Below are 22,252 nucleotides of genomic sequence, written 5' to 3'. Positions count from 1 at the left end.
GGTATGACTGCTTTGATGTGCGTAATGGGAATGAGCTTTCTCCTCCTCTTTGGTCCCTAGCTGTACGTCTCTTCAGAGAGCCGCTTCAACACCTTAGCAGAGTTGGTCCATCATCATTCAACTGTCGCAGATGGGCTCATCACCACTTTGCACTACCCGGCACCCAAACGCAATAAGCCCACGATTTATGGCGTGTCTCCAAACTACGACAAATGGGAGATAGAGCGAACTGACATCACGATGAAGCACAAGCTTGGTGGAGGGCAGTACGGGGAGGTGTATGAAGGAGTCTGGAAGAAGTACAACCTTACAGTGGCTGTGAAGACTCTAAAGGTAGGACTCAAATCTCAGAGCATTCCCATTAGTCTCCTTTCAGGAGGAAGGGAGTTCAGGCTGGCTGCCTGCCCTCAGCCCTGGGTAGACAGTTTGGGTTGGTGACGGCCCTTCCTTTCCGTGCTGGAGAATTGGAATAGAGTATTTTTGAAAGAGCTTCATCCTATTATGGTTTTCTGTGATACCCGAAGCACTTGGACCTAAACAAAGGAGGATGTTAACAGCGCATTTTTTACTTTAGAATGGGTGAAACCTTAGAAAAGTAAGTAGTGCCATGATGTCTCGCATTCAGGGTGTGGCCAAGGTGACCTGTTCACGGATGAACACACTAACACAAGCTGGTGTGTTAAGGAAAATTGTGGATTGTGAGTCAGTCAACGTAAAATTCAAAGGCTTTGCTTCAGGGAGACTTCACATGTTTTGATTTTCTGTCTTACGTGGCGTCTTTCCCAAAAGACAAGTTCCCTGTGTACCTGGAAGTCTTAAGCAATTGTTCACAGCTGCTTCTTATCGCAAGATACAAGTAAGGAGGAAAAAGTGTATCCAAGCTAAAATACATTAAAATTCGTAAGTGGCTGTAATGAGGAACTGGATAATCAGTTCTGTGTGTGGCTCTGCTCCCTGATTTCTGTGTCTTGGTTTCCTTGTCTCTCGAAATGCAAATAATGCTCTGTGAGTTCATAAGGTCATTGCTTAATTCATTTATGTTTATAAAAATGTCTTGAGATCCTCTGGCACCATCCACACACATTGCATTTGATTGCTTAATAGGAGTTTGTGCTAACTTGACACCGTGTTCTCTCTCCTCCAATGGGGATGTGGTTTGGTCTTGCAGAAACAAACAGAATGGGTTTTTTGTTTGTTTCTTTTCATTTTTTGCAATGGAAATTTTGAAGTAGAGAGAGCTGAGTAGATGCTTTAGTGTCAGGGGAAGAACGTTTCCTTGATTTGGGGAAAATATTTCTTCCTTACTCTCTGAGCGGCGGCTACCTCAGTATTTCTGGGTTGCCATGGTTGCAGAAAGTATTTTCATTTTGGCCTTTTCTCTACTCTGGAGATTCCTGTTGCTGCTTCCCGGCGGAGCAGAGTCCAAGCGCCGGCTTGCACAGGGAGCGAGTGACACCTAGTGTTGTCACTGCTCGGAGACAGCGCTGGGGACGCGGGGCTGACTCGGGAGCATTGGGATGCAGGTGGAGCTGGGATGTGCCCAGGGTGAACAAAATGCCTGCTTATCGTCGACAGGAGAGAACAGTTGTTTCTGGGATCGTTGATTTTTCTAACATCTCTTTTCCCGCTTCTGGTTGCGGTGTGAGGATGCCCGACGTCTTCAGATCTCTCATTTTGCTCCAAACTGTAGTTGTTTCTTTCATTCTCTTCTCTCTAAAACCCATCAACAAATGCAAATTGCGTCTAATCCCATAAAAACTGTTTGTGCGTAAGGAGAAACCTTAATACACAGACCATGGCTGTTTCAAATATATCAAATAAATATTTAATGAAACATGACTAAAAGTGGTTCATAATGTAGTATGAAGCCACATGTTCCACTAGGGAATGTAAGAAAAACCAAGAAGAGAGTAGAGAAACAATTTCAACCTGCAATTATGCACACTAAACCCATCCTTAAAAGCAAATTTATAATCCACCTTCCTTAAATCCATCAGTCTACTGCCTGACAGGTGGGATTATAGCTTTCTTCAAAGTTTTGGGAAACATTTTAAAATCACATTTATATCCCAGTTCCACTGGGGAAAACAAGCCCTCCGCAGCTTCTGCACGAACATTCAAATGACTCACTTTATTTTCCTCCGAGAGAATATTTTTCAAAACTTTATATGGCTCTTCTTGTTCCTTCCCCATCTACTCAAGATATCTCTATAAGGAAGATAAACGGGAGGGAAAACCAGAAGAGAAAAAAAATCGTTCCAACTTCTTTTTGAACAGCGATGCTTACAAACACCCATTTGTTGTTCGGTTTTCTATCAAGTGTCTAAATGTAGCTCGTAGCTGCTGCAAAGCACTAGATCATGCAAGAAGGCAAGGGGAGCAGCACACGCTGTTCCGCAGTTGCATCTGACTGGGAGGTGTTAGGCAGCGTTTTGGTGCTTAGGTGTTTCCCGTTAAAATAGGTCATTGGGAGCTCAGCGAGTCGCACAGGACACACCAGTATTTATAAGGGTCTGTTATCATAGCGCGACGCTCTGAATTTGTGGTTTTCCACCTGATGTTGGTGGAACGGAGCGTGAGGTGGGCAGTGGCTGGGAGCGGAGCTTTGTGACCTGTGTATCACCGGACCCAGGGCAGCCTGCTGGGACTGTGGCCGAAGCTTGGTCCCCGTGAGGGCCATTTAAGGGCTGAACTGTTGTGAGCTGGTCATCTCGGCACATTTCTTACTACACACCTCCAGCCTACATCTGTTAAGACTGCCTCCTCTTTTTTTTTTCTTTTTTTTTAATTTTATTTTATTTTATATTTTTTCCCCAGCAGAGAAGCCTGTGTTTTAACCAAGGCAACGTGCCACCCTGGTGACCCTTAATGCCAAGGCATGGTCCTGCGCTCTGCTAGAAAAATACTGTGCAGCCAGAACTGTTTTATTTCTGCGGTGGTTTTGTACAGCGGAAGGTGGAAGTTGGTTAAGCTTGGTCCTTTGCATGAGATCAGTTTTTCTGAGGGGTCGTTGTTACAGTGGCTCTCTGTGTCCTTCCTATTAATTTGGTCAGTGGGAGGTAGGAGATTTAGAACAGTGGAACAGCTATGCTGAGGAGCAACCTTTCAGACTTTGTATAGCATGCATAAGATAAATGTGTATTTAGGGTAATTCCGCAGCCTGGATTATTAACCCAGTTTCCTTTGCCAAAGAAAACAGTTTAAGGTTCTGCTCACAAGGACCTTTGGGCTATTAGTTGTGACAGAGTGTGCTCGGCAAATCACAGCTGCCAATCAAGCTAATTGGCAACGAATAGTAAATGATTGAATGAAACTGTTTGAAAAGGGTTCTCGCTCCTCGCTGCAAAGCAGAGAGCTGGCTGGATCTTACAGCGGCAGCCCACTGTTATCATTCTCACCAGCAGCAGTAAATCCTTTCCAATCCTTCCTTAAAACACTTCGTCCATGTAGCCTGTCAACATTAATCCACCAGTGGAAAAAAAAATATGGATATAGAAAGAAACATTGCTTTAGGAATAGATCTGTATTTTTTGCACCACTTTGAAATGACCTTCCGGCCATTTGGGGCATATTTGCTTCAGAAAATATGTCTTTTGAGCAAGATTGTGTCTTCCTCGGTTTTGTGTTGTGCCAAGCAACTTTATGGCGTTCAACAAATAGGTAGTGACACGTCTGCCCGGAACGGTTACGTCATGGGTCAGGCTCTAAATGCCAGAAATGAAATCTCTGAAGCACTGGTCTTTCAGTGATGGAGTGGCTGCCTTTGGTCACAGCCCCCCATTGGAAAGCAGGGATTTCTTGCCCAGTGAAACTGGGGTTCCATATTTCAGCAGCTTCTCAAGCATTTGATTGTGGCGTATCCTTCCTTTTGTGTTTATTCTTTTTTCTTTTCTGTACTTTTTATTTCATGTTATCTTATTTTTTTCTGTTAGGAACAAGCACATTTTTCCTTTTCAACTCCGGAGTGATCCTGTGAGAGGCCCTTCACAAAAGGGATATGGATTTTCTTGCCCCAAAAAGCTCCGTTAGAATAAGAATGATAAAAATATATTTTTAAAAAATCCTACAAAAAAGTCAGCGTTCCTAACTCCCTGGCATTGTGATGTGGCTACAGGGAAAAATTACCTGGAAAGAACTGTGGCTTATGTTGTCAGTTTTCGGTTTCTTTTTGTGTCCTTGTACAAAAATCTGTTCCTCCTTTGTGTGTGCTGTCCTTGCCAAAGCTTTACCATTGTTCTGCAGGAGGATACCATGGAAGTGGAAGAGTTCTTGAAAGAAGCTGCAGTAATGAAGGAGATCAAGCATCCGAACTTGGTGCAGTTATTGGGTAAGTGATAAATACCAAGCAGAGGGATTTGAACTAAACCCTTGTGCAGTGATATGGATGTTAAGGAGCAGATAAGCTGCTTACCGTACCAAGGCTTTAAATACAGACACTTATTGTCTGGCAAAATTCACAATTTGTACTACTAATACATGATTTTTAATGATCTCGTCTCCCTAACGTTTAAGTTGCCAGAGCCTGAAGCAGGAAATTAAACCCCTCTATTAACCAGCTCCAAGCAGAACTCGTTCTTTGTGTGAGCCCCATATTTCTACCTTCTAGACGTAGAAGTTGCCCTAGAGGACAAAACCTGAAGATCTGCTGATATTCTCAAGCATTCATTGTAAACTTTATCTTGGTCCCTAGGGGTGTGCACACGGGAACCTCCTTTCTACATCATTACGGAGTTCATGACGTATGGGAATCTGTTGGATTATTTGCGTGAGTGTAACCGGCAGGAGGTGAATGCTGTGGTGCTACTGTACATGGCAACTCAGATCTCCTCTGCCATGGAGTACCTGGAGAAGAAAAACTTCATTCACAGGTAGGAAGGACAATGAGCACCCCTGAATCTTGAGCACAAAACACACCTTGATTTATTTTCCTGCCTTTCAGATTCTCATGGCATTGACTTCAGATGCAGTTGGCATCCCATATTTAACATGCTGGTGCATTGTATTCTGATACAGTACATTAACCTGTCTATAGGACGGTCTCCTAATTGTTTTTCTCTCAGGGTTTTTCTCCTACCTTTGAAGTAGAAGCAGGTGAAAGACACATCAGTACTTTTATATTTTGGACAAAGGCCTTAAATGTAAATGCTTCCCAAAGTAACGGGCTGTCAATGGACCAGATAAGCTACTGCTCTTCCTTGGTTCTACCAGCCGTGAAAAACTGCTGCAGTTGGTGTTGCCGGACGCGTGCAGGTGCTCACAGCAAAGCCACCGTCTTACTGCCTTCTTATCCCATGTTCCTTCTTGTTTCTTTCACGTTTTTTTTCCATCCTCTGTAGGGATTGTTTCCCACTATTGTCCAGATTGCGTATTCACTTTAATAAGCATCTCTGCAGTCTTACAAGTCTCAGAGACTCTGACCTTTAAGTGTGCTGCAATTATGGCTAGAGCTTTGCGTTCTTCATCTGTGGAAGTGGCCTCCTAGCAATATAATGACACATCCTGCGCAAAGGTTGGAGAGTCGCTGAGCTTTATACAAGATGTTTTCTGTGCCACGGCGTGACCTTTCCTGCCCAATTAACTGGAATATGAAATTAGCACATGTTTTTTCATAGAGACAAATATGAAGATTGTGTGTAAAGTTCTAGGTGCTCCTCTAAGTCATGCGTTGCTTTGCTGCCTGAAAGGGCTGTTTAAATGCTTCTGTCAGTCAATAAAGCAAACGATGATGCTGCAAATTAAAATTTCCAGCCTTTGATTTGCTCCGTTGAAACTATTTCATCCCTTCAGCCTGTAGGAAGTGAACTTTAAAAACTGCTTTGTGTGAATCCCATTTGTCTGCTCTCCCGTTCATTTCATTTCCTCTTATTTCTGATGACCCATTTATCTAAAATAAATAGCAGCGTTTTTCCTTATCAGCCACCCCCATACCCACCTACCCAATTATTTTAAGTGTGTTGTCACAATTCACATCCATGGATTCAAATGCTGGGCTGTGAACTTATTTAATGAATCAGGAAGGAGGAGGAATTTGATTATGAAGAGGAGCTTTTATTTAGACATGCATTGTAGTAATCAGCATTGATAAGAAGGTATATTCAAAAATACTGCGAAAATTTAATGGGCATCTAGTAAAACGTACTTTTTTTAAAATTTGTTCTGATTGAGCAGAACAAGCAAAAGAAACAGCAGTGTCTGCTCATATCTAAAGATCTCACTCAAGATTTGTGGTAGAATCAATTTTTAGTTGAACGTGACATAATCTGGAAAGGTGTTTTTAATGAAACCCAATATTAAAAGAAACAAACTTTTGTGCTTTATATTTTTGTACTCATTAAGCATTTCTGAGAGTGCTAACAGCATTTACAAGCCAGGGAAGTGGCAAATGCAGTGTGCACATCTCTCACCTGCCGAGGTGGAGGCAGGTGAAAAAATGTGGAGGAAAAGCTTAATTTGCTTATTGCCCAGTCTTTTAAAAAATGTACGTACTGATAGCAGAGGCTATACAGTTCTGAAAAGGCCAAAACATGGTATGAAAAAGTTGTATTGTAAAACGCGGTACACTTGGGAGGAAGAAGAGCGTAGCTGGGAGCTGAACCTGGTGCTTGAGCAAGGACTGGAAGAGGAGTTCTGGAGAGCGACCGGTGTTGGCTGGGGTGACCGAAGTGCTAGAGAGGTGGGCAAGAAGTGAGGCATTGAGGCGTCATTTATTCAGTGCTCATGCTCAGCTATTGATAACTTGAGCACTGACATTTCTTTAAATTATTTTTATCCTGAGGGTGGCTGCTTTTATTGAAAGTGAGGGGGCTTCTTGAAGCTTTCACTTCAAATTTAAAAAAAAAAAAAAGTTTGGATGACAATCTTACAAAGCCAGAATGGAAAATAACTTTCCCTCTTCCATATATATGTATAACTACATAATTTCTGTGTAATACTCTGATCAAAATAATCACGTTTCTTTGGGAACAGCAGGTTTCCTCTCTATTGCTAAAAGTGAGATGGCAAAGACTCCTCATTGCCTATTTTTGTTCTTATTTTTAGGGACCTTGCTGCCAGAAACTGCCTTGTAGGGGAGAACCACTTGGTGAAGGTGGCAGACTTTGGCCTGAGCAGGCTAATGACGGGTGACACGTACACTGCCCATGCTGGAGCAAAATTCCCCATCAAGTGGACTGCACCAGAAAGCCTGGCCTACAACAAGTTCTCCATTAAATCTGACGTCTGGGGTAAGAATTTGCACGTATGAATTAATGCAGATTAATAGTCGTCTTTTCCAGGGCTGTGAAATGAGGACATTGTGGAACATTTCAGGAGGGAGCGCGTTCCCCGGTTTGAGCCATATTGTTCTATGAGCTTGTCAGAGTGCAGGAACTAATCTCTGCCAAGGCAGTCTTTGAGTGGAGCACTGAGGATGCCGACCTGACTTTATGTGTTTGAATCGTATGAAAATAAAGGATACTGTAGTGTTTATAGAAATATATGAAATGGGGCTGGAGGGCACCGACACTGCTTCTTTGATAGAGTTCTGGCACAGGACTGTGAAGCGATATATTGTTATGTAGCCAGGAACTTTCTAACTACTTCAAGGAAGAAAGTGAGAATCTGGTTCATTTTATGTTAAAAAAAAAATAATTATGTGAGTATCTGTCTAGTGATAGCTCCAAGCTCGTCTTTCTGCATTTTAAAAGAATAATCTTTGGAATGAGATGAGGAGAAACAGAGGGAAAATTTGATGACAAATGGTTATTGAAGAGCCCTGAGGTGCTAGTGATAAGAGTAGGCTTAGCCAAATGGAGCTACGTTCTATCAAATCTGACCGCAGAAAATCTCATTGTACTCTTTATCAGCCTCTCTTTGGGTATAATATCTCTGCCATAGCTGTTGGTCAAATTCTCAAAAGTGCCCGGTGACATGAGATAGAAGTTTGTGGGACGTGGTCCCAAAGGCACTTGGAAAATGTTATCCTGAGCATCTTCTATATATAAAATGACAGATAGTAGTGAAGCAACGACGAAGTTTTCTGGAGTTCAGGGGAAACTGTGCTGAGAAAGGCTCTATTTTCAAGAAACTTTTAGGTAGATGGCTGATGCAAAATGTTTTATAGATGGGGGAGGAAAACCCGTAACATCCTCTCAAGGAGGTGATCGAGGTGTTTCTTCTGCTTTGGACTCGCACGTGGTGGTGTTGGCTGCTGCCGGGTATCTGCCAGTCTCAAGGATGCTGCTGTATCGCTGTGGTGGCTGCAGGATCCATGTTGCATTTAAATAGTGGAGTACTCAGGGAGGAAAGATCCAAAAGGGGTATTTGGTGCCTTTAATTAGGGTTAGCGTAACCTTGTGCAGTCGAGGCAGTAGCCTCTGGGATCTGATTAGAGCAAACTGGCCGTCCCCGGAGGCCACGGCTGCTGCTGGGCACGCCAGAGTTTAGCCGCTTTCACCTCACTGCCTCGAGACAGCAATCAAAGAAAATTGTGCACAGAAATGTCTAATGTAAATTGCCCTTGGTGTTGTTACCATGTAATGTGATGTGATTTCCTTACTTATGCAGAATTGTAATCGCTTTCTCTTCAGGTTAAGAACAGAATAGGGTGACTGAACTAATTACATGCAGGTTGTTGAACTGGTGTTGAGCCTATTTTGCGTGCCCAACTCCTGGGTTAGCTGCCTGACCCTGGTGCTGACCTGCATCCCACCGACCTCGGGGACTTGAATGCCTCGCCTCTTTCACAACCCTTTTTGTGCTCTCCCTTTTCCCGTTCAGCTTTCCGGTGACCAAACGTCTCACCCTCACCCTGTCTTGTTGGTAGCAACTGCTGAAACTTGCCTCTCGCTGCTGTCTCATGGGTTTCCCCTCTAGAGACCAGGCTGCAGCTAAACAAGGGCACCCCAAAAACACCGAGCTATTAAAATGTGCGAGTCCCCTGGGGAGAGGCTGTAGATGAGAGGAGCTGTCAAATTGAGTGGGAGACTGCAGTGCAGCAGTGAAATGGTTTCAGCTAATCCACTGTGAAGTCTCTTAATTGTGCCTTTAATAGGACTTGAAGGATCTCAAGGCGTTCAGGTTTGAGACAACTGATACATTGAAAATTAGTCTAATTCTACCCTGTCATATCGCAGGAGACTTGTCTGTGCTGACGAAGAGGCTTGTTACGCTTCTTTAACATTTAAGCTGCTGCTGAGCATGGGATCTGAGCCACCCAGAGCTGGTTTAAGTGTGCAGCACTGTTTAGTGACTACTCCCACTAAGCATCCTTGCAAATTTAAGATGAAAACAAAGCTTATTGATTTTTTCTTTTTTTCTTTTTTTTTCCCCCCTCCACTGCAGCCTTTGGCGTTCTGCTGTGGGAAATTGCGACCTACGGCATGTCCCCTTACCCCGGCATTGACCTGTCTCAAGTCTATGAGCTGTTGGAGAAAGACTACCGTATGGAGCGCCCCGAAGGCTGTCCTGAGAAAGTTTATGAGCTCATGAGAGCATGTAAGTGTTCCTCAGCCCTGCAAATGCTGCTTTTTAGCTCTGCAGAGGTGCAGTAAAAGTGCCAGGATCTGGCCACGTACAGCGAGGCACAAGGAACCCAGTTCCAGTGAAGGTGCAATGCTGTGCAGAAGTGCTTGGTTAAAGCTCCTTTCCCCAGAGGATGAACACGCCGTGAAACCAGTCGTTCTTCTCTACTGGGAGCACGTAGGCCTGGGGGAGAGATTTGTTGTTCAGCTCAATGTTTTCTTTGTCTCCTGTTTCCTGACAATTTAAAGAAAAGCTTGTGCTCTAAGGATGAAGCAGGAGCTTCATTAGGCTTCCTAAGGGACTGACTGTTACTGTTCCACTCTGGGCTTTTGGTACGTGACTTAGTGTGATATGTTTTTTTCCAGCATTACTTTGGCTCGGTGGTGGTTGCTGATACCCAGCACCCTTCAAATGAGGTTTCCATGTCATTATTTTATCGTGTCCATTTTATAAAAAAGGAACTGCCATAGGTGGCTCCTCTTGGTGTAACGTACTGAAGTCGAATGCTGGTGGGAAGCTTTGAGTGGTGTTGTTTTTTCAGGCTGGCAGTGGAGCCCATCCGATAGACCCTCCTTTGCTGAGATCCACCAGGCCTTTGAGACGATGTTTCAGGAATCCAGCATATCAGATGGTAGGTCTGGGTCCCTCTTGGAGTGGTAATTCCAGGGATGGGGACAGGACCAACTGCGTCCTTAACTCTTCATGTTTTTCATGTGCCTGATTTTAAAGGGCCAAATGGGTGAACAACGTCAAGGAACCTCTATGCTTTGTGTGGTTTGCTTTTCTTTGCGTTATTAACTCTGAGCAGCACAATAGTTTTTATCTTCCATTGATTGTAATAATTTTCTGCTGTGTGTTGCAGAGGTGGAGAAGGAATTGGGAAAGAAGGGCATGAGGAGCGTAGTGAGCAATTTCCTCCAGGCCCCAGAGTTACCAACCAAAACACGAACATCGAGGAGAGCCGCTGAAAGCAAAGATGCCAACGAGGGCTTGGAGACTGCACACGCTCGAGGCTTGGGGGAATGTGGTAGGTTTTAATTAAAGTCATTATTCCTTCAGGAAATGCAGAGGAAAACAAAATGCATGTCCAGCTCCGGGTCTTCACCTAGGAAAAGCTGTGTCTAATAACAGGTGCCATCTTTCCATACTAGTGTTGTGTTTCTGGGTGACAGGCGGCTGAGTTTGTTTGCCTGGGTTCAGAACTCCTTTTATTATTTTTTGCAAAGGTAGATTGTTAATCTTGGGCCCAGACACAGACACACACACATGTATACAGAGCAGCTGGAAGTGTGAATCCTTACCTGGCTGAGGGATCGGCACTATACCTGCCGTTGCTTAGCGAAGCCCTAGGAGTTCTTTTAACTCAATGGCTGTTGCCTGCAGCTCCCTGTAGACCAGAGACTGAGCACGGAGCTCTCTGATCATATCCTCTTCCCGTTCCCTGGCAGGAGCTATCAGTGGGATCTCCCACTGCATCTGACTGCTGGGTAATCTGCTGTGTTCAAACCACTTTACACTACCATGCTGCATAATTTAAAGCAGGACGATGGCTCGGGTTTAGCAAGCCCCATAAGGGAGGTTTCTTCACTGTTCCATCCTGACAGATTTGTGCTTGGAGCACTGAAGAGGATTACTCTTGGCAGGTACCAAATATAATTTCAGCAAGGGACAAAGAAGTATTTACAGAATCTTCCATGAAATTAAACTCTCTTTCAGTCAGTTTCTTCAAGAACTTACCTTCCGTTCTGAGGTAATAAAAGCAGTGGTAAAAGGCTGAATGTATACAGTAAATTTGTGTCTAGCTCATTTGAAAAAAAATAAGGTAAACCAAAATACAGTGTTTTTTTTCCAGCTCCCGTTGAGGCTGCCTTCTCTAACCATTCATGTGACTGACCTTTTTTTGTGTAATGTCACTTAGTAGTACATGTTTCAGTAGCAGATGTACATCTAGACAAAGAGGGGAAAAAAGAAGGGATGTAAAATGTTGGAAAAAGGAAATATCAGTGACTTAGAAAGGAAGGTTATTTACCATATGTAGGGGATATAATTGCCTAGTGTTACAAGCTTTGAAGTAAAATAACTTCATTTAAATACTTAAAGGCTTTAAGAGATTCAAGTGCAGCAGGAATAATATGATTTTAACGTTATGCTGGGAATCATTTCGCTCTTTATTGTGAAAGAAAATATTTCACATTAAAGTTTTATTGCAGTTTCCCCTTCAATTGTCAGTGTTTCCATAGCAAGTCCAGCAGCTGGAAGCTGATCCGTGGTGCAAGCTGCTAGTTTTCTCTGGATCTCCCCAGCTCCACTGTGTCTAGACACAGTAAAGCCAAGGCCTCCCGAAGTGCTGGGAGGGCTCTTCTGGTCATCCAGGTCCCTGTAAGTTGTTGTGTGGGAATGGTTTAACTGCACGCGGTCCTGTGGAAGCGTGATGTCTTCTCAAAGTACGCAACTATTTTTCTTCAAATTCTTTCTCCTCAACCGAAATCCCTTCCCCAAGCAGAATCCTACCCGTAGCATGATGATCACCGATAAGTGACTAAGAAGCATCCCTCTTTTCCCTGTGACTCTGCTTCATCTCCCGTCTTACTGCCTAGTGAAGCTGTAAGTGTATCTGCTGCCCTGAAGGCATTCCTCCCCTGAATCGCAGTGCTGCCTGAGTGCCTGGCCTGGGAATGAGACCCCCTGTCAGTCAAACACAGAGACCTTCAGGACTGTGTATAAATTTATTATAAACCACTATTCATTTTTAAATACCTCTTGTAAGTGGAGAAAGGGTCACCCCATCGTTTCCTTTTGGAATGTTGCTGCTGAAGGAGGCTGTTACTACCACTTTGCCCCATTTTTGTACAAAGCTGGACATCTTTGCGGTGGTGTGACCCCAAGTATCCAGCTGTCAAAGGGCATCTTGATTTCTGCTTGTGAAAAAGTGATTTCCATTCCCCACAAAGGATGACATCAGGAAAGGAGGTTAGGAGTATCAGAATCTAAATGAACAAGGAGGCTGGGGATGGAGATGGGTTACGGAGATGTCTTATTAATTCAGAGGGTCAGCTCTTCAAAAGACAGCAACAGCACAGGGACTAAAGCAAAGGCCTCTTAAAAATCTTCTTCACGGTGTGAAGCTTAGACGTGTCTCTGGATGTGAGGGCAGGAATCTGAACATAAACATTTTGTGTTTGTATGTCACTGTTCAAATCAGAAGCCTACAGGGAAAATAGTTTGGCAGCCGAGTCCTGTAGAGGCCACCTCAGAAATGAATGTATGCAGGATTAGGGACCAGGTTCAGTCCAGGCTTGAGTGTGACTGAATTTGCTTTAATTCTGGCCTGAAGTTGTCTCTCTTCACAGAACCTGCACCTGCTGCAGTGGTTTGATCCTGGAAGAAAACCAGTTATTCTGGCTGGTGAAGCAATGCTCAGTAGACTCTTTTCTTTCCCTTGCAGACCCTCTGGATCACGAACCTGCTATTTCTCCCTTGCTCCCACGGAAGGAGAGGGTGGCCCTGGAGAGCAGTTTGAATGAAGATGAGAGGCTGCTTCCGAAAGACAAAAAGCACAACCTCTTCAGTGCCCTTATCAAGAAGAAGAAGAAGACTGCGCCTACCCCTCCAAAACGGAGCAGTTCCTTCCGAGAGATGGACGGCCACTCGGACCGCAGGGCAGGTGGGGAGGAGGAGTGCAGAGATGCTGGCAACGGAGCTTTCATTGCACCCCCCGCAGACGCAGCTGACCCCTCCAAGTTTCAGAGCCCAAGCAACGGGGCTGGTGTCACCAACGGGGTTGTCGCTGGGAACTCTGGATTTTTATCTCCCCACCTACGGAAGAAGTCCAGCACGATGAGCAGCAGTCGAGGGGTGGCTGGTGAAGAGGAGAGTAGTTCCAACTCCAGCAAGCGTTTCTTAAGGTCCTGCTCAGCCTCCTGTGTGCCCCATGGAGCAAAGGACACAGAGTGGAAATCTGTGACTCTGCCTCGGGATTTGCAGTCCACGGGACGCCAGTTTGATTCCTCCACTTTTGGGGGACACAAAAGTGAAAAGCCAGCACTGCCTCGGAAGCGGGCAAACGAGGCCAAGACTGACGTTGCTGTCAGAGGAACAGTGACCCCTCCTCCACGGCTGCTTAAGAAAAATGAAGAGACCACTGACGACGTGTTCAAAGATGCAGAGTCGAGCCCTGGCTCCAGCCCTCCCACTCTGACGCCAAAACTTGGTCGTAGGCAACCTGCTGCCCCTCCTTCCTCCAGCATGCTCCACAAGGACGATGGAGTCAAATCCAGTGCCTTAGGTACCACTGTGACGATGGACCAAGGTTCTGCTGCCAAACCCAACCCTGCTGGGTTCGTGGGTGCCAGCAAGGCTTCCTCTGAGGAGCCACGACTGAGGAGGCTCAAGCAGACCTCGGAGTCGGCAGGGAAGGACAAAGGGAAGTTATCGAAGCTGAAACCGGCCCCTCCGCTTCCGCTCTCTTCATCCTCCATTGGCAAGCCTGGGAAGGTTTCTCACAGTCCCAGCCATGAAGCAGCAGCAGATGTGGTGTCTGGGCCGAAATCCAAACAGTTGACTCAGGTTGGAGAGGCTGCAGGCGGTGATGCTGTCAAGCCAAACCAGTCAGGGGAAGGTGTGAAAAAGCTGGGGATCCCCTCTGTACCAAAGCCACAGTCCTCTACGAAGCTGCTGATGAGCACAGCAACCCCAGCTGCCTCTTCCTCATCTGTACCCTCTGCCCCAGGCGGGGACCAGACATCATCTACAGCCTTCATCCCCCTCATATCCACCAGGGTCTCTCTGCGGAAGACCCGGCAGCCCCCGGAGAGGATCGCCAGTGGCACCATCACTAAAGGGGTGGTGTTGGAAAGCACTGAGGCGCTACGGATCGCCATCAGCAAAAACTCTGAACAAATGGCAAGCCACAGCGCTGTCTTGGAGGCTGGCAAGAACCTCTACACCTTCTGCGTGAGCTACGTGGACTCCATTCAGCAGATGAGGAACAAATTTGCCTTTCGGGAGGCCATCAATAAGCTGGAGAATAACCTACGGGAGCTTCAGATCTGCCCAGCAACAGCTGGCAGTGGTCCTGCAGCCACCCAGGACTTTAGCAAACTTCTCAGTTCAGTGAAAGAAATCAGCGACATCGTTCAGAGGTAGCAGAAGCCAGGTTAAAAAAAATAAATATAACAATGGGCCAAAGCCAGCTGCGGAGAGAGTAATGTGTGTGGACTGACAAAGGACCGGGGCGTTCAGGTTAGGGCTGTGCAAAAGACACAGACTGTGAATGGATGCCCCAGCTCCAAAGGGCAGGGCTGTGTTCGAGAGGCACTTTTCACCCTCTTAACTCAGATTCCCTGTGTTTCATATACTTGTAATCGTCTTATCTGTGGAGTTCTTGCCTTGTGGACTACAAGTCTAAATGCTGATGTCACACCATGCCTTTTTATTAATATTTTATTGCTCTGGACAGACCGTTAAGACTGAAGCCAGGCTGATGGACACTGAGATGCCATCCTCCTCAGGAGGACTTCCTACTGCGTTTGTGTCCCCTGTCCCTGTCCCACTGTACACAAGGATGAGTGCTTGAATGGCAATATACCCACGGCGTTTCTTGGGAGAGATGCAGGACATGTCCCTGGCCTGAGTCTGACATTCACCTGACATTAATGCAACAGATTTGGCGCTTGGGAGGGAAGGGGGGAAAGTTGTTAATGTAAGGGGTTTTTTAATGACAGAATGCTACAAATGATGTTTGCCCAAATTCTTCCTATGATTCCACCTGCTGCCATTCGTTTCTGTGTTTTTTAGTAATTTCTTCATGTTGCTGAGCCCAAGGGAATTGCTTGGGTTCAAAATGTTGCCAATGGCACCCGCTAATGTAGTGGCACAGGAGCCAGTTTGCAGATCTCCCTTGGTAGCGATAAAGGACTGGAGAAGGTCTGAAGAAGGACGTGCTGTCGCACTCTTCTGATATCTGACATTAGTGGGGCTGGCGTTGGGGGTGGAGGGTGGCAGAGGTGGGGGAGCAGTCGGCTGGTGCTGAGCAAGGCATCGCTCCCCGAGAGACAGGACCGTCGGAGCAGGGGGAGGTAGCTTAGGGTGAGTTCAGAGATACCGCTGTGCCTCCAGCAGTTCTTTCAGCTGAGCCTGCACATCGCAGATGGGCAAGAACTGCTCTTTTCTAGCTGAATTTCCAGCTTTTTTGTTCTCTGAGCGGAGGTGAGGCCTGGCGTCTGCCCTCCCATAGAGACCTTTGCTTTGAGGGGCTGTGGTGCCTCCCTCTGCGTGCCAGTGTAACTCCCCGTGAAAAGCTCAGATGCCAGTACTCTGGGGTTAAAACCGTCACTACCTTCATGCCGGTGTGGTTCCATCCAGCATCAAACAAGGATCTGTGAAGACTGCAGACACTTCTCTTGGGTGCGTCTCCCGAGGAGAGTGCCACAAAATGCTGACAGCAGGACTCCTGGGCTTCCTTTCCAAGGTCCTGTGACCTTCCCAACTAATGCAACCTGACTGGGAACTAACTGTGACTTGTGACAATAGTGAAAGAACAAGGTTTAGGGCTATTAACAGTGCAATTTAACTCCTTTTAACAGTTCCAAACAAGAGGAAACAAAAGCGTTTTCCATGTCCTGTTCCCCTGTAACTCTTGTGACCCCTCTTGTGTATCTTAAATACTAATTGCCTTCAATTGTATTTTATTCTGTTCTCTTCGGAACTGTTTCTTTTGTATATGATTTCTAGTAGTTCACTCGTGTGTGTTCACGCCACTTCTCGCCCTCACAAACAGCCATGACTTAACACATGACAAATGTTCAAAAGGAAATACACACTTCTGCCACAGGCTGCCTTTAAAAATGTAAGGAAAAAAAAAAGAAAAACAACCCTTGGACTGTCTCTTTCCTGGAGGTACTGTTTTTACTTTGATAACATATTGTGCCACTATATTATACATTTGTATCTCGTTATTACACACTTTTGTAGACTTGTCTTTTTTACAGTGTGTAAATAGCTCTGTCCTTCATCTCTGTGATACTTAAGGGGGTTGTTTCCCCTTTAATTTGGTCCAGTACAGATTGTTTCTGTGCACGACTTTCAATTCTTCCTCCTCTCTTTCTCTATTTTTCATTTTTTTGATTTATTTTTTACTCCAGTCTCTCTTGCGTAGTATATTTAAAAATAAATCAATGTTGAGGAAAACTCGTGTTTGTCTGTTAGCGAGGCTTTTCAAGCCCGGTTACCCCCCCTTAGACTCCGCGTCCCAAAAGAGGGGTTCCCTGTTTGGGTGGTTCACGGGGCCCTTTGGCACAGCAGGCTGCTCCGAGCCAGCCAGGAGCACCTTTTCCGCGTCCATTTGGTCTGCCTCTGAAAAATCACAAGAGAAAAAAGATGCACAGAATAAAGACTGCGTCATCACCTCTTTTGAAGCGAAGACTTTGCTGTTGTCTTTAAGGAGATTTAAATCAAGGATTTGACTTCAGACTTTTCTTCCTGTTGGTTGGTTGTATTCTGTAATTCAGCTGCTGTTGCTTTTTCCTCCTCCTCTGCTATGAAAACACCCATGAGTTTCTCTCCTCAGACGGTTCTGGCTGCTCCCTGCCTCGTCTCTAGTCGTGCGCTGGCTGAGGCACCGCTGGGCATGATGCTCCCAGCACAGACCCCACGCGAAGAGCTTCCCGTTCACCTCCCTCGAGGCGCTGGCACGCCACACGGCCGCAGGGCTCCCTTTGCGGGTTTTCTCTCTGAAAATGGGAAATAATGCTGTTTCCGAAAGTCCATCCTTATTTTCTGTTTTCAGGCTACCTTTCCAGCAAATCTTGAGGGAGGGATGCGTCTACGTACTAAGCAGCCTCTAAAATGAGACTGCTTTGATTAATTAAGATGTTAGAGCGAAAAAGGATGAGGAGGAAACAAGGGCAGCTGAAAGCGAGTGGTTTGCCCGAGGTCCCGCGGTTGCTCGGTGATGTTTGAGGGTTATAACCCAGCTCGTCCAATTTCTAATCCCCTTGACAAGTCCCTGGTGAAATCTGTCAGTCGTGGCACGGGGAACCGCTCGCTCGTGGGCCATGGGAACAAGGCTCATCAGAAACCTTGTCTTGCTGTGACAGCGATGGCATTGGGCCGATTCTATATGAGCGTGAAGAAAAGAGGAGAGGGGAAGATGCTGTTGGCAAGTGTAAATGGGATTAATGGCCTGCACTTGGCGAGGCTCGGGCTGCTCCGCAGCAGAGGGGTGGTGTCTGGTGAACGTACACCTGAAGCTACAAGGGGTTCCTGGTTGCTTTGTGACAACGACCCTTGGCAAAAGTCAATGCCCAGGCTGCTCTTTGTGTCCATCTCTAGCGTAAAGACTTGAACACGGTGAATAGCTGTGGGTTGAGGGAATACATGGAGAAGCTTAACCTGCCCCGCTCCTGGTCGTCTCCATCTCTGCTTGCTTAGGGACCAGTCCACGGTGTCGTGGGAAGGTGGCGGCCGGTTGGCCTGGCTGGGGGAAGACCTGGGATCTGCAGTGTTGGGAGTGAAAGAGAGGGGATTAAAGGCTAAATTTATCTGAGTACAGTAGGAGTTGATTTAACAGATCGATGCATTTAACAGTTTGATTGCTCCAATTTTCAAGGCTATTGAGCTTGAAAGTGAGAGTGCTCTGAGGGAAAAATAGCTGTGTTTGTGTTTTTTGTTTTGGTTTTCGTGTCTTTGAAATTACAATGTTCACTCTTTTAAGTTTTCCTTTAATGTTATCCTGCCTTTTGCTAAGAAGTTGCTTGTCACAAGATGTAAAATGTGGTCAGTGTTTTATACTCACTTTTTTTCTCAAAAAAAGACTGTTATCAAAGATAGGCTGGTGTGGCCGCCTGTCTTGCAGAGATGCTGCTGGACCAGCGGCACTCTCAGGTGTGCGGGCGCTGCCTGCTCCCAGGGGTGATCAGCGGCCGACTGACAGCCTCTTCCTTGTTCGGCATTAATCCTTTCACGATTGAAAAGAGAGGAAAATACACCTAAAGAGAGGAAAACAAAACTAAGTGCTGTGTCACCTCTGAAGAGAGGGTTTCTGGCATCGTGTGCGCGGGCTGGGCTCCTGGTCTATGGGGGAGCCCTGGCCTGGGGGGGTTCCAGGAATGATGCTCCCGGATCAACCTGCTTCTCCGGTCAGTTGATGCCTTGGCACCGTTGGTGCCCCTAACGCTGTGGGTGCGGGACAGCCCTGCCAGTCATTTCGCTGCTTAGGTTGGGCTCAAAGCCGTCCTCCCTGGCAGCGGAGTGCTGCGCAGTGGTTTTTCCATGGTAGATCCGGCTCAGCAGGGAGTTTACTTGCAAACCGGGCTACGCCGAACCTCTTTCCCAGCAGTCGCCCCCCTGTTGCAGGCGATGTCTTTGTCCTAACGTCCAGTCTGCTGACAAGGATCCTACCTGTGCTTCTGAAGCCACAGTGCTGAGTGACCCAGCTATGATGCCCAAGTCTCTTCATGAGTCCCTTGGATGTGATTAAATTGGGCTCTTTCTCTACAGAGGATCCACTTGGGTTTTTGAGGTGGTGCGTGTTTGCAGTGCCACAGGTCTGCGCGGGATGGAGGAAGGATGAGAAGTGGCCTCATGGATGGAGCGGATGAGCAGCAATGGGGCTGGGACAAGGACGGGGGTTGTACCCTGGTCAGGGGGGGATAATGGCGCGTTTTATAGAGGGTCCCGGCAGTGGTGATGTTGGCAGCAAGCGTGTCTGCGTCGGTCCTTGCTGGCTGGGACCACTGGCCACGCGTACAAGAATCCAGTGCCTATTTGATGCCGTCCCTTTGGGTGCCGGCTCGCACAACGGGCCGTGGTGCTGGTGCTCCAGGCAGGTTGCCCTGCCTTGTCTGTGTGGCCATGCCGAAATGAATCCGGCTCATTACGGTTCACCGTGTGGGTGGGCTCCGAGCTTTCCAGCTCTCAAAGGTGTTGGGTGTCTGGGTGTCCCTCCGGGAGCTGCCCCACAAAGGGACCTGGGAGGGGGCGTAGGTTCCCATGGGAGCTGGACGGGAGACACCATGTCCAGCGCACAGGGATGGGCTTTCCAGCCTCCTGGGGTTGCTCCTGGTGTGTTCCCCCCTCCTTCCTCCCAGACAACACCCCCAGACTCCAGGCAATTATTTTCCATTCACTTTATCTCCTCCTCCCCCCTCCCAGCCTCAATCACCAAGGAGCAATAACGAAGAGCCTGGAGCGCTGCCTTTTCCCAAGCACATCAGCCGTTTTAATGCCTGCCGAGGGCTGCTCCCGGGGTGCCACGACCCCTTGCCTGCCCCATGCCGCAGCCCCTTTCCTCCCTGCGGGCGAGGAGGGTGATGGCATCGTCCCTGTGGCACAGAGCTGCCCATCAAGGAGCCCCCCAGGCACACCGGCTGAGCCCAGCTCTGTCCCACCCGCAGGTAAGCACTGTGGGAAGCGCTGGCTTTCACTTTTAAATAAGTTATACAAAGGGTTATTGCACTTCAATCAAAGCCTCGTTATACGTGGGGCTTTATCACGCTGCTCTGACCCTGTTCTTCTCCTGGACTTGAGAGCGGGAGCCCAGGCATCCCGCCGGCCCCAGCATCGCCCAGCAGGTTTCCTTTCCCTTCCCGCAGCAGACGGTGCCACTTCTCCCTGCAGCGATCCATCACGGCAAAGCCAGGGATTTACCGGCCCTCACTAACCCAGCCTTGCTCCGAAACTCCTTCCCCTTCCTCCCTCCCATCCCTCCCCCCGACTCCAGTGCAGGGTGAAATTGATCAGTGCATATTTATTGATGATTTGAACACTCAAAAGAAAGGGTGGGAAAAAAAAAAAGAGACGTTGCCATAGAAACATTGATAAAGCTCCTGTGTCTGCTGGGTAATGCGAGCGCTGCGCCTGCGTCCCCCGAACTGGCGGCCTTCGGTGGGGTGGGAGTCGAGGGGGATCGAAGGTGGGTTTGGGGGTGCCTGGATGGGGGGGCTGCGTGGGCTGAGCCTCCCCGAGTGCCACCGGGTTTGTTGGTCGCTGGCGTGGTCCCCGCAGTGTGAAATGGTTACGGCAGCAGAGACGCAGGGGAAGGGAGATGCCCTTCCTCTCCTTCGCCATCGCAGCTGGTGCTGTCCTCGTGCCAGGGCCAAATCCCGGCGTCATCTGTATCCCTGCAAATCCAGAGTCCCTCCCGTTCCACACCCATGGGGTTGTGACCCGCACATAGCTCCCCCCCGGAGGAGCCTTCTCTTGTGCCCCCATCGCTCCTCCCTGGACCTGGCTGCTCCACGGCTGGCGTTCGCCTGCAGGTTCCTGCTCACCTCCGTCCAGCCTTCGCTTACGCACCGCTCCTGCTGCGAGAACAGCTCGCACCAGCCCTGGCAGCGCTGCATTCAGTGGTCTGTCTGCTTGATGGATATTACAATGCACCTCTTGGAGACTGATTTTGATTTCCCCCCCTCCCAACGAAGTACTGCCACGGTCTTTGATTTTGAGGGTGCAATTTAGCGCTTGCAAATAATTGCCCTGCTTCATTTTTGTGCCTGCAATGAAATATTAGCAGTCATTAGGCGCCTGACTTGCCGTTAGTGCCTGCAAGCCAGGTAGTTAGATCGCTGATTACTAATACCTCTGCCTGCAGCGGTAGGCACAAAGGCAAACGTTGTCGTTGGCATTGGCAGAGCTAAATGTGCCCAATGGAGGAGAAGGCAGTCGCTGCAGCAGGGCTTGTTCTTCACAGCCGTGGCTGTGCTGGGTTTCGGGGCTAGCGATTCCCCAAGCTGCACCCTTGGCAGCAGAGGGGACCAAAGAGCAGGACACCGAGCACCCATTGATGGCCCCGGGCAGGTGCCGGGGTCCTTGTTTCAGCCCCTCTGCACCCAAATTTCTGCAGCGGCTGCAGCTGGGAATAGGTGGCAATGGGGCCGGGAGGGGGTTAGGAAGGGCCAGGCTTTCAGGCCAGCGCTGGGGTGATGGGACAAGAATGCTGAAGGTCGGTCATCACTTTCTCACCCTTGCAAGGATTCTGGTGGCACCTGAGGATGGGTCTTGGGGTCGGGGCGTGAGCGGGGCGGTGGGACTGCAGCAGGACTGGTGATGCCAGGGCAGGTTTCCGTGCTCATGCCAGGGATTTCTAAGGACAAGATTTTCTCGAACCCCGCTGCTCTGTCCTGGTTTGTACACAGGAGCCAACTCAAACTGTCCTGGTTTGCTTGCAGGAGCTGGCTCTTGTAAGTGGCATCTTGACACTAAGCAGAATTTGCTGCCAGAGGGTCTATTCCCTAATAGGCAGGAGAGCAGTGACTCCGCGGAGAGCTCTGAGGGACCTGCTCCTCCCGACAGCCCTGCTCTGGCAGCTACAGCAGTGCCCAGGGGACCGTCACCCCCGGGACTATCCTGCTGCAACCCTCCAGCCCTCCTCCCTCCAGCCTTGACGCTTGGCCCTGCCACCTCTGCCTGTCCTGGGGTGGCATCCCTGCCCTCTGCCAGCACCGTGCCACTGGAGACCCAGCACAGGGTCCTTGCCCCGTGCCCCAGCAAAGACCACATCTGATCGGGGAAGGGATGCGGTGGCTTCTTTTTAAGGCGCCCTCCTCTTCTTACATTGCACTGGCTGGGAACAGGGATGGGAGACTTGGAGCAGGGCTGCAAGTGGAGCAGATACGGTGTCCCCCCCTCCCCAAGGCAATGCCAGCAGCAAAACCCCGCAATACCCTTTTGTCTGAGCAAATCGAGGCGAGATGGAAGGGAAGGATGGGGCGGGGTGACCCGCAGGAGGTGTGGGGGGGTCCAGTCCAGGCCC

At 48.0% G+C, this 22,252-nt stretch overlaps 1 protein-coding gene across 4 annotated transcripts in view; it reads left to right on the top strand.

Moving 5' to 3' along the window:
- Positions 1-18,262, top strand: part of ABL1 (ABL proto-oncogene 1, non-receptor tyrosine kinase) — an 84,126-nt gene extending 65,864 nt beyond the window's left edge. For all 4 annotated transcript variants that reach the window (XM_074608520.1, XM_074608521.1, XM_074608523.1 and 1 more), the window contains 8 exons: positions 61-333; positions 4,243-4,327; positions 4,691-4,868; positions 7,039-7,223; positions 9,322-9,474; positions 10,043-10,132; positions 10,364-10,528; positions 12,947-18,262. In XM_074608520.1, coding sequence (XP_074464621.1) covers positions 61-333; positions 4,243-4,327; positions 4,691-4,868; positions 7,039-7,223; positions 9,322-9,474; positions 10,043-10,132; positions 10,364-10,528; positions 12,947-14,646 — 2,829 coding nt within the window. In that variant the 3' untranslated portion in view covers positions 14,647-18,262. The remainder of the gene's footprint in view (positions 1-60; positions 334-4,242; positions 4,328-4,690; positions 4,869-7,038; positions 7,224-9,321; positions 9,475-10,042; positions 10,133-10,363; positions 10,529-12,946) is intronic.
- Positions 18,263-22,252: the final 3,990 nt, after the last annotated feature.

This window comes from Larus michahellis, chromosome 15 (genome assembly GCF_964199755.1).
Source record: "Larus michahellis chromosome 15, bLarMic1.1, whole genome shotgun sequence".
In the NCBI taxonomy this organism is placed as follows: Eukaryota; Metazoa; Chordata; class Aves; order Charadriiformes; family Laridae; genus Larus; species Larus michahellis.
This window is presented reverse-complemented; position numbering and strand designations above follow the sequence as displayed.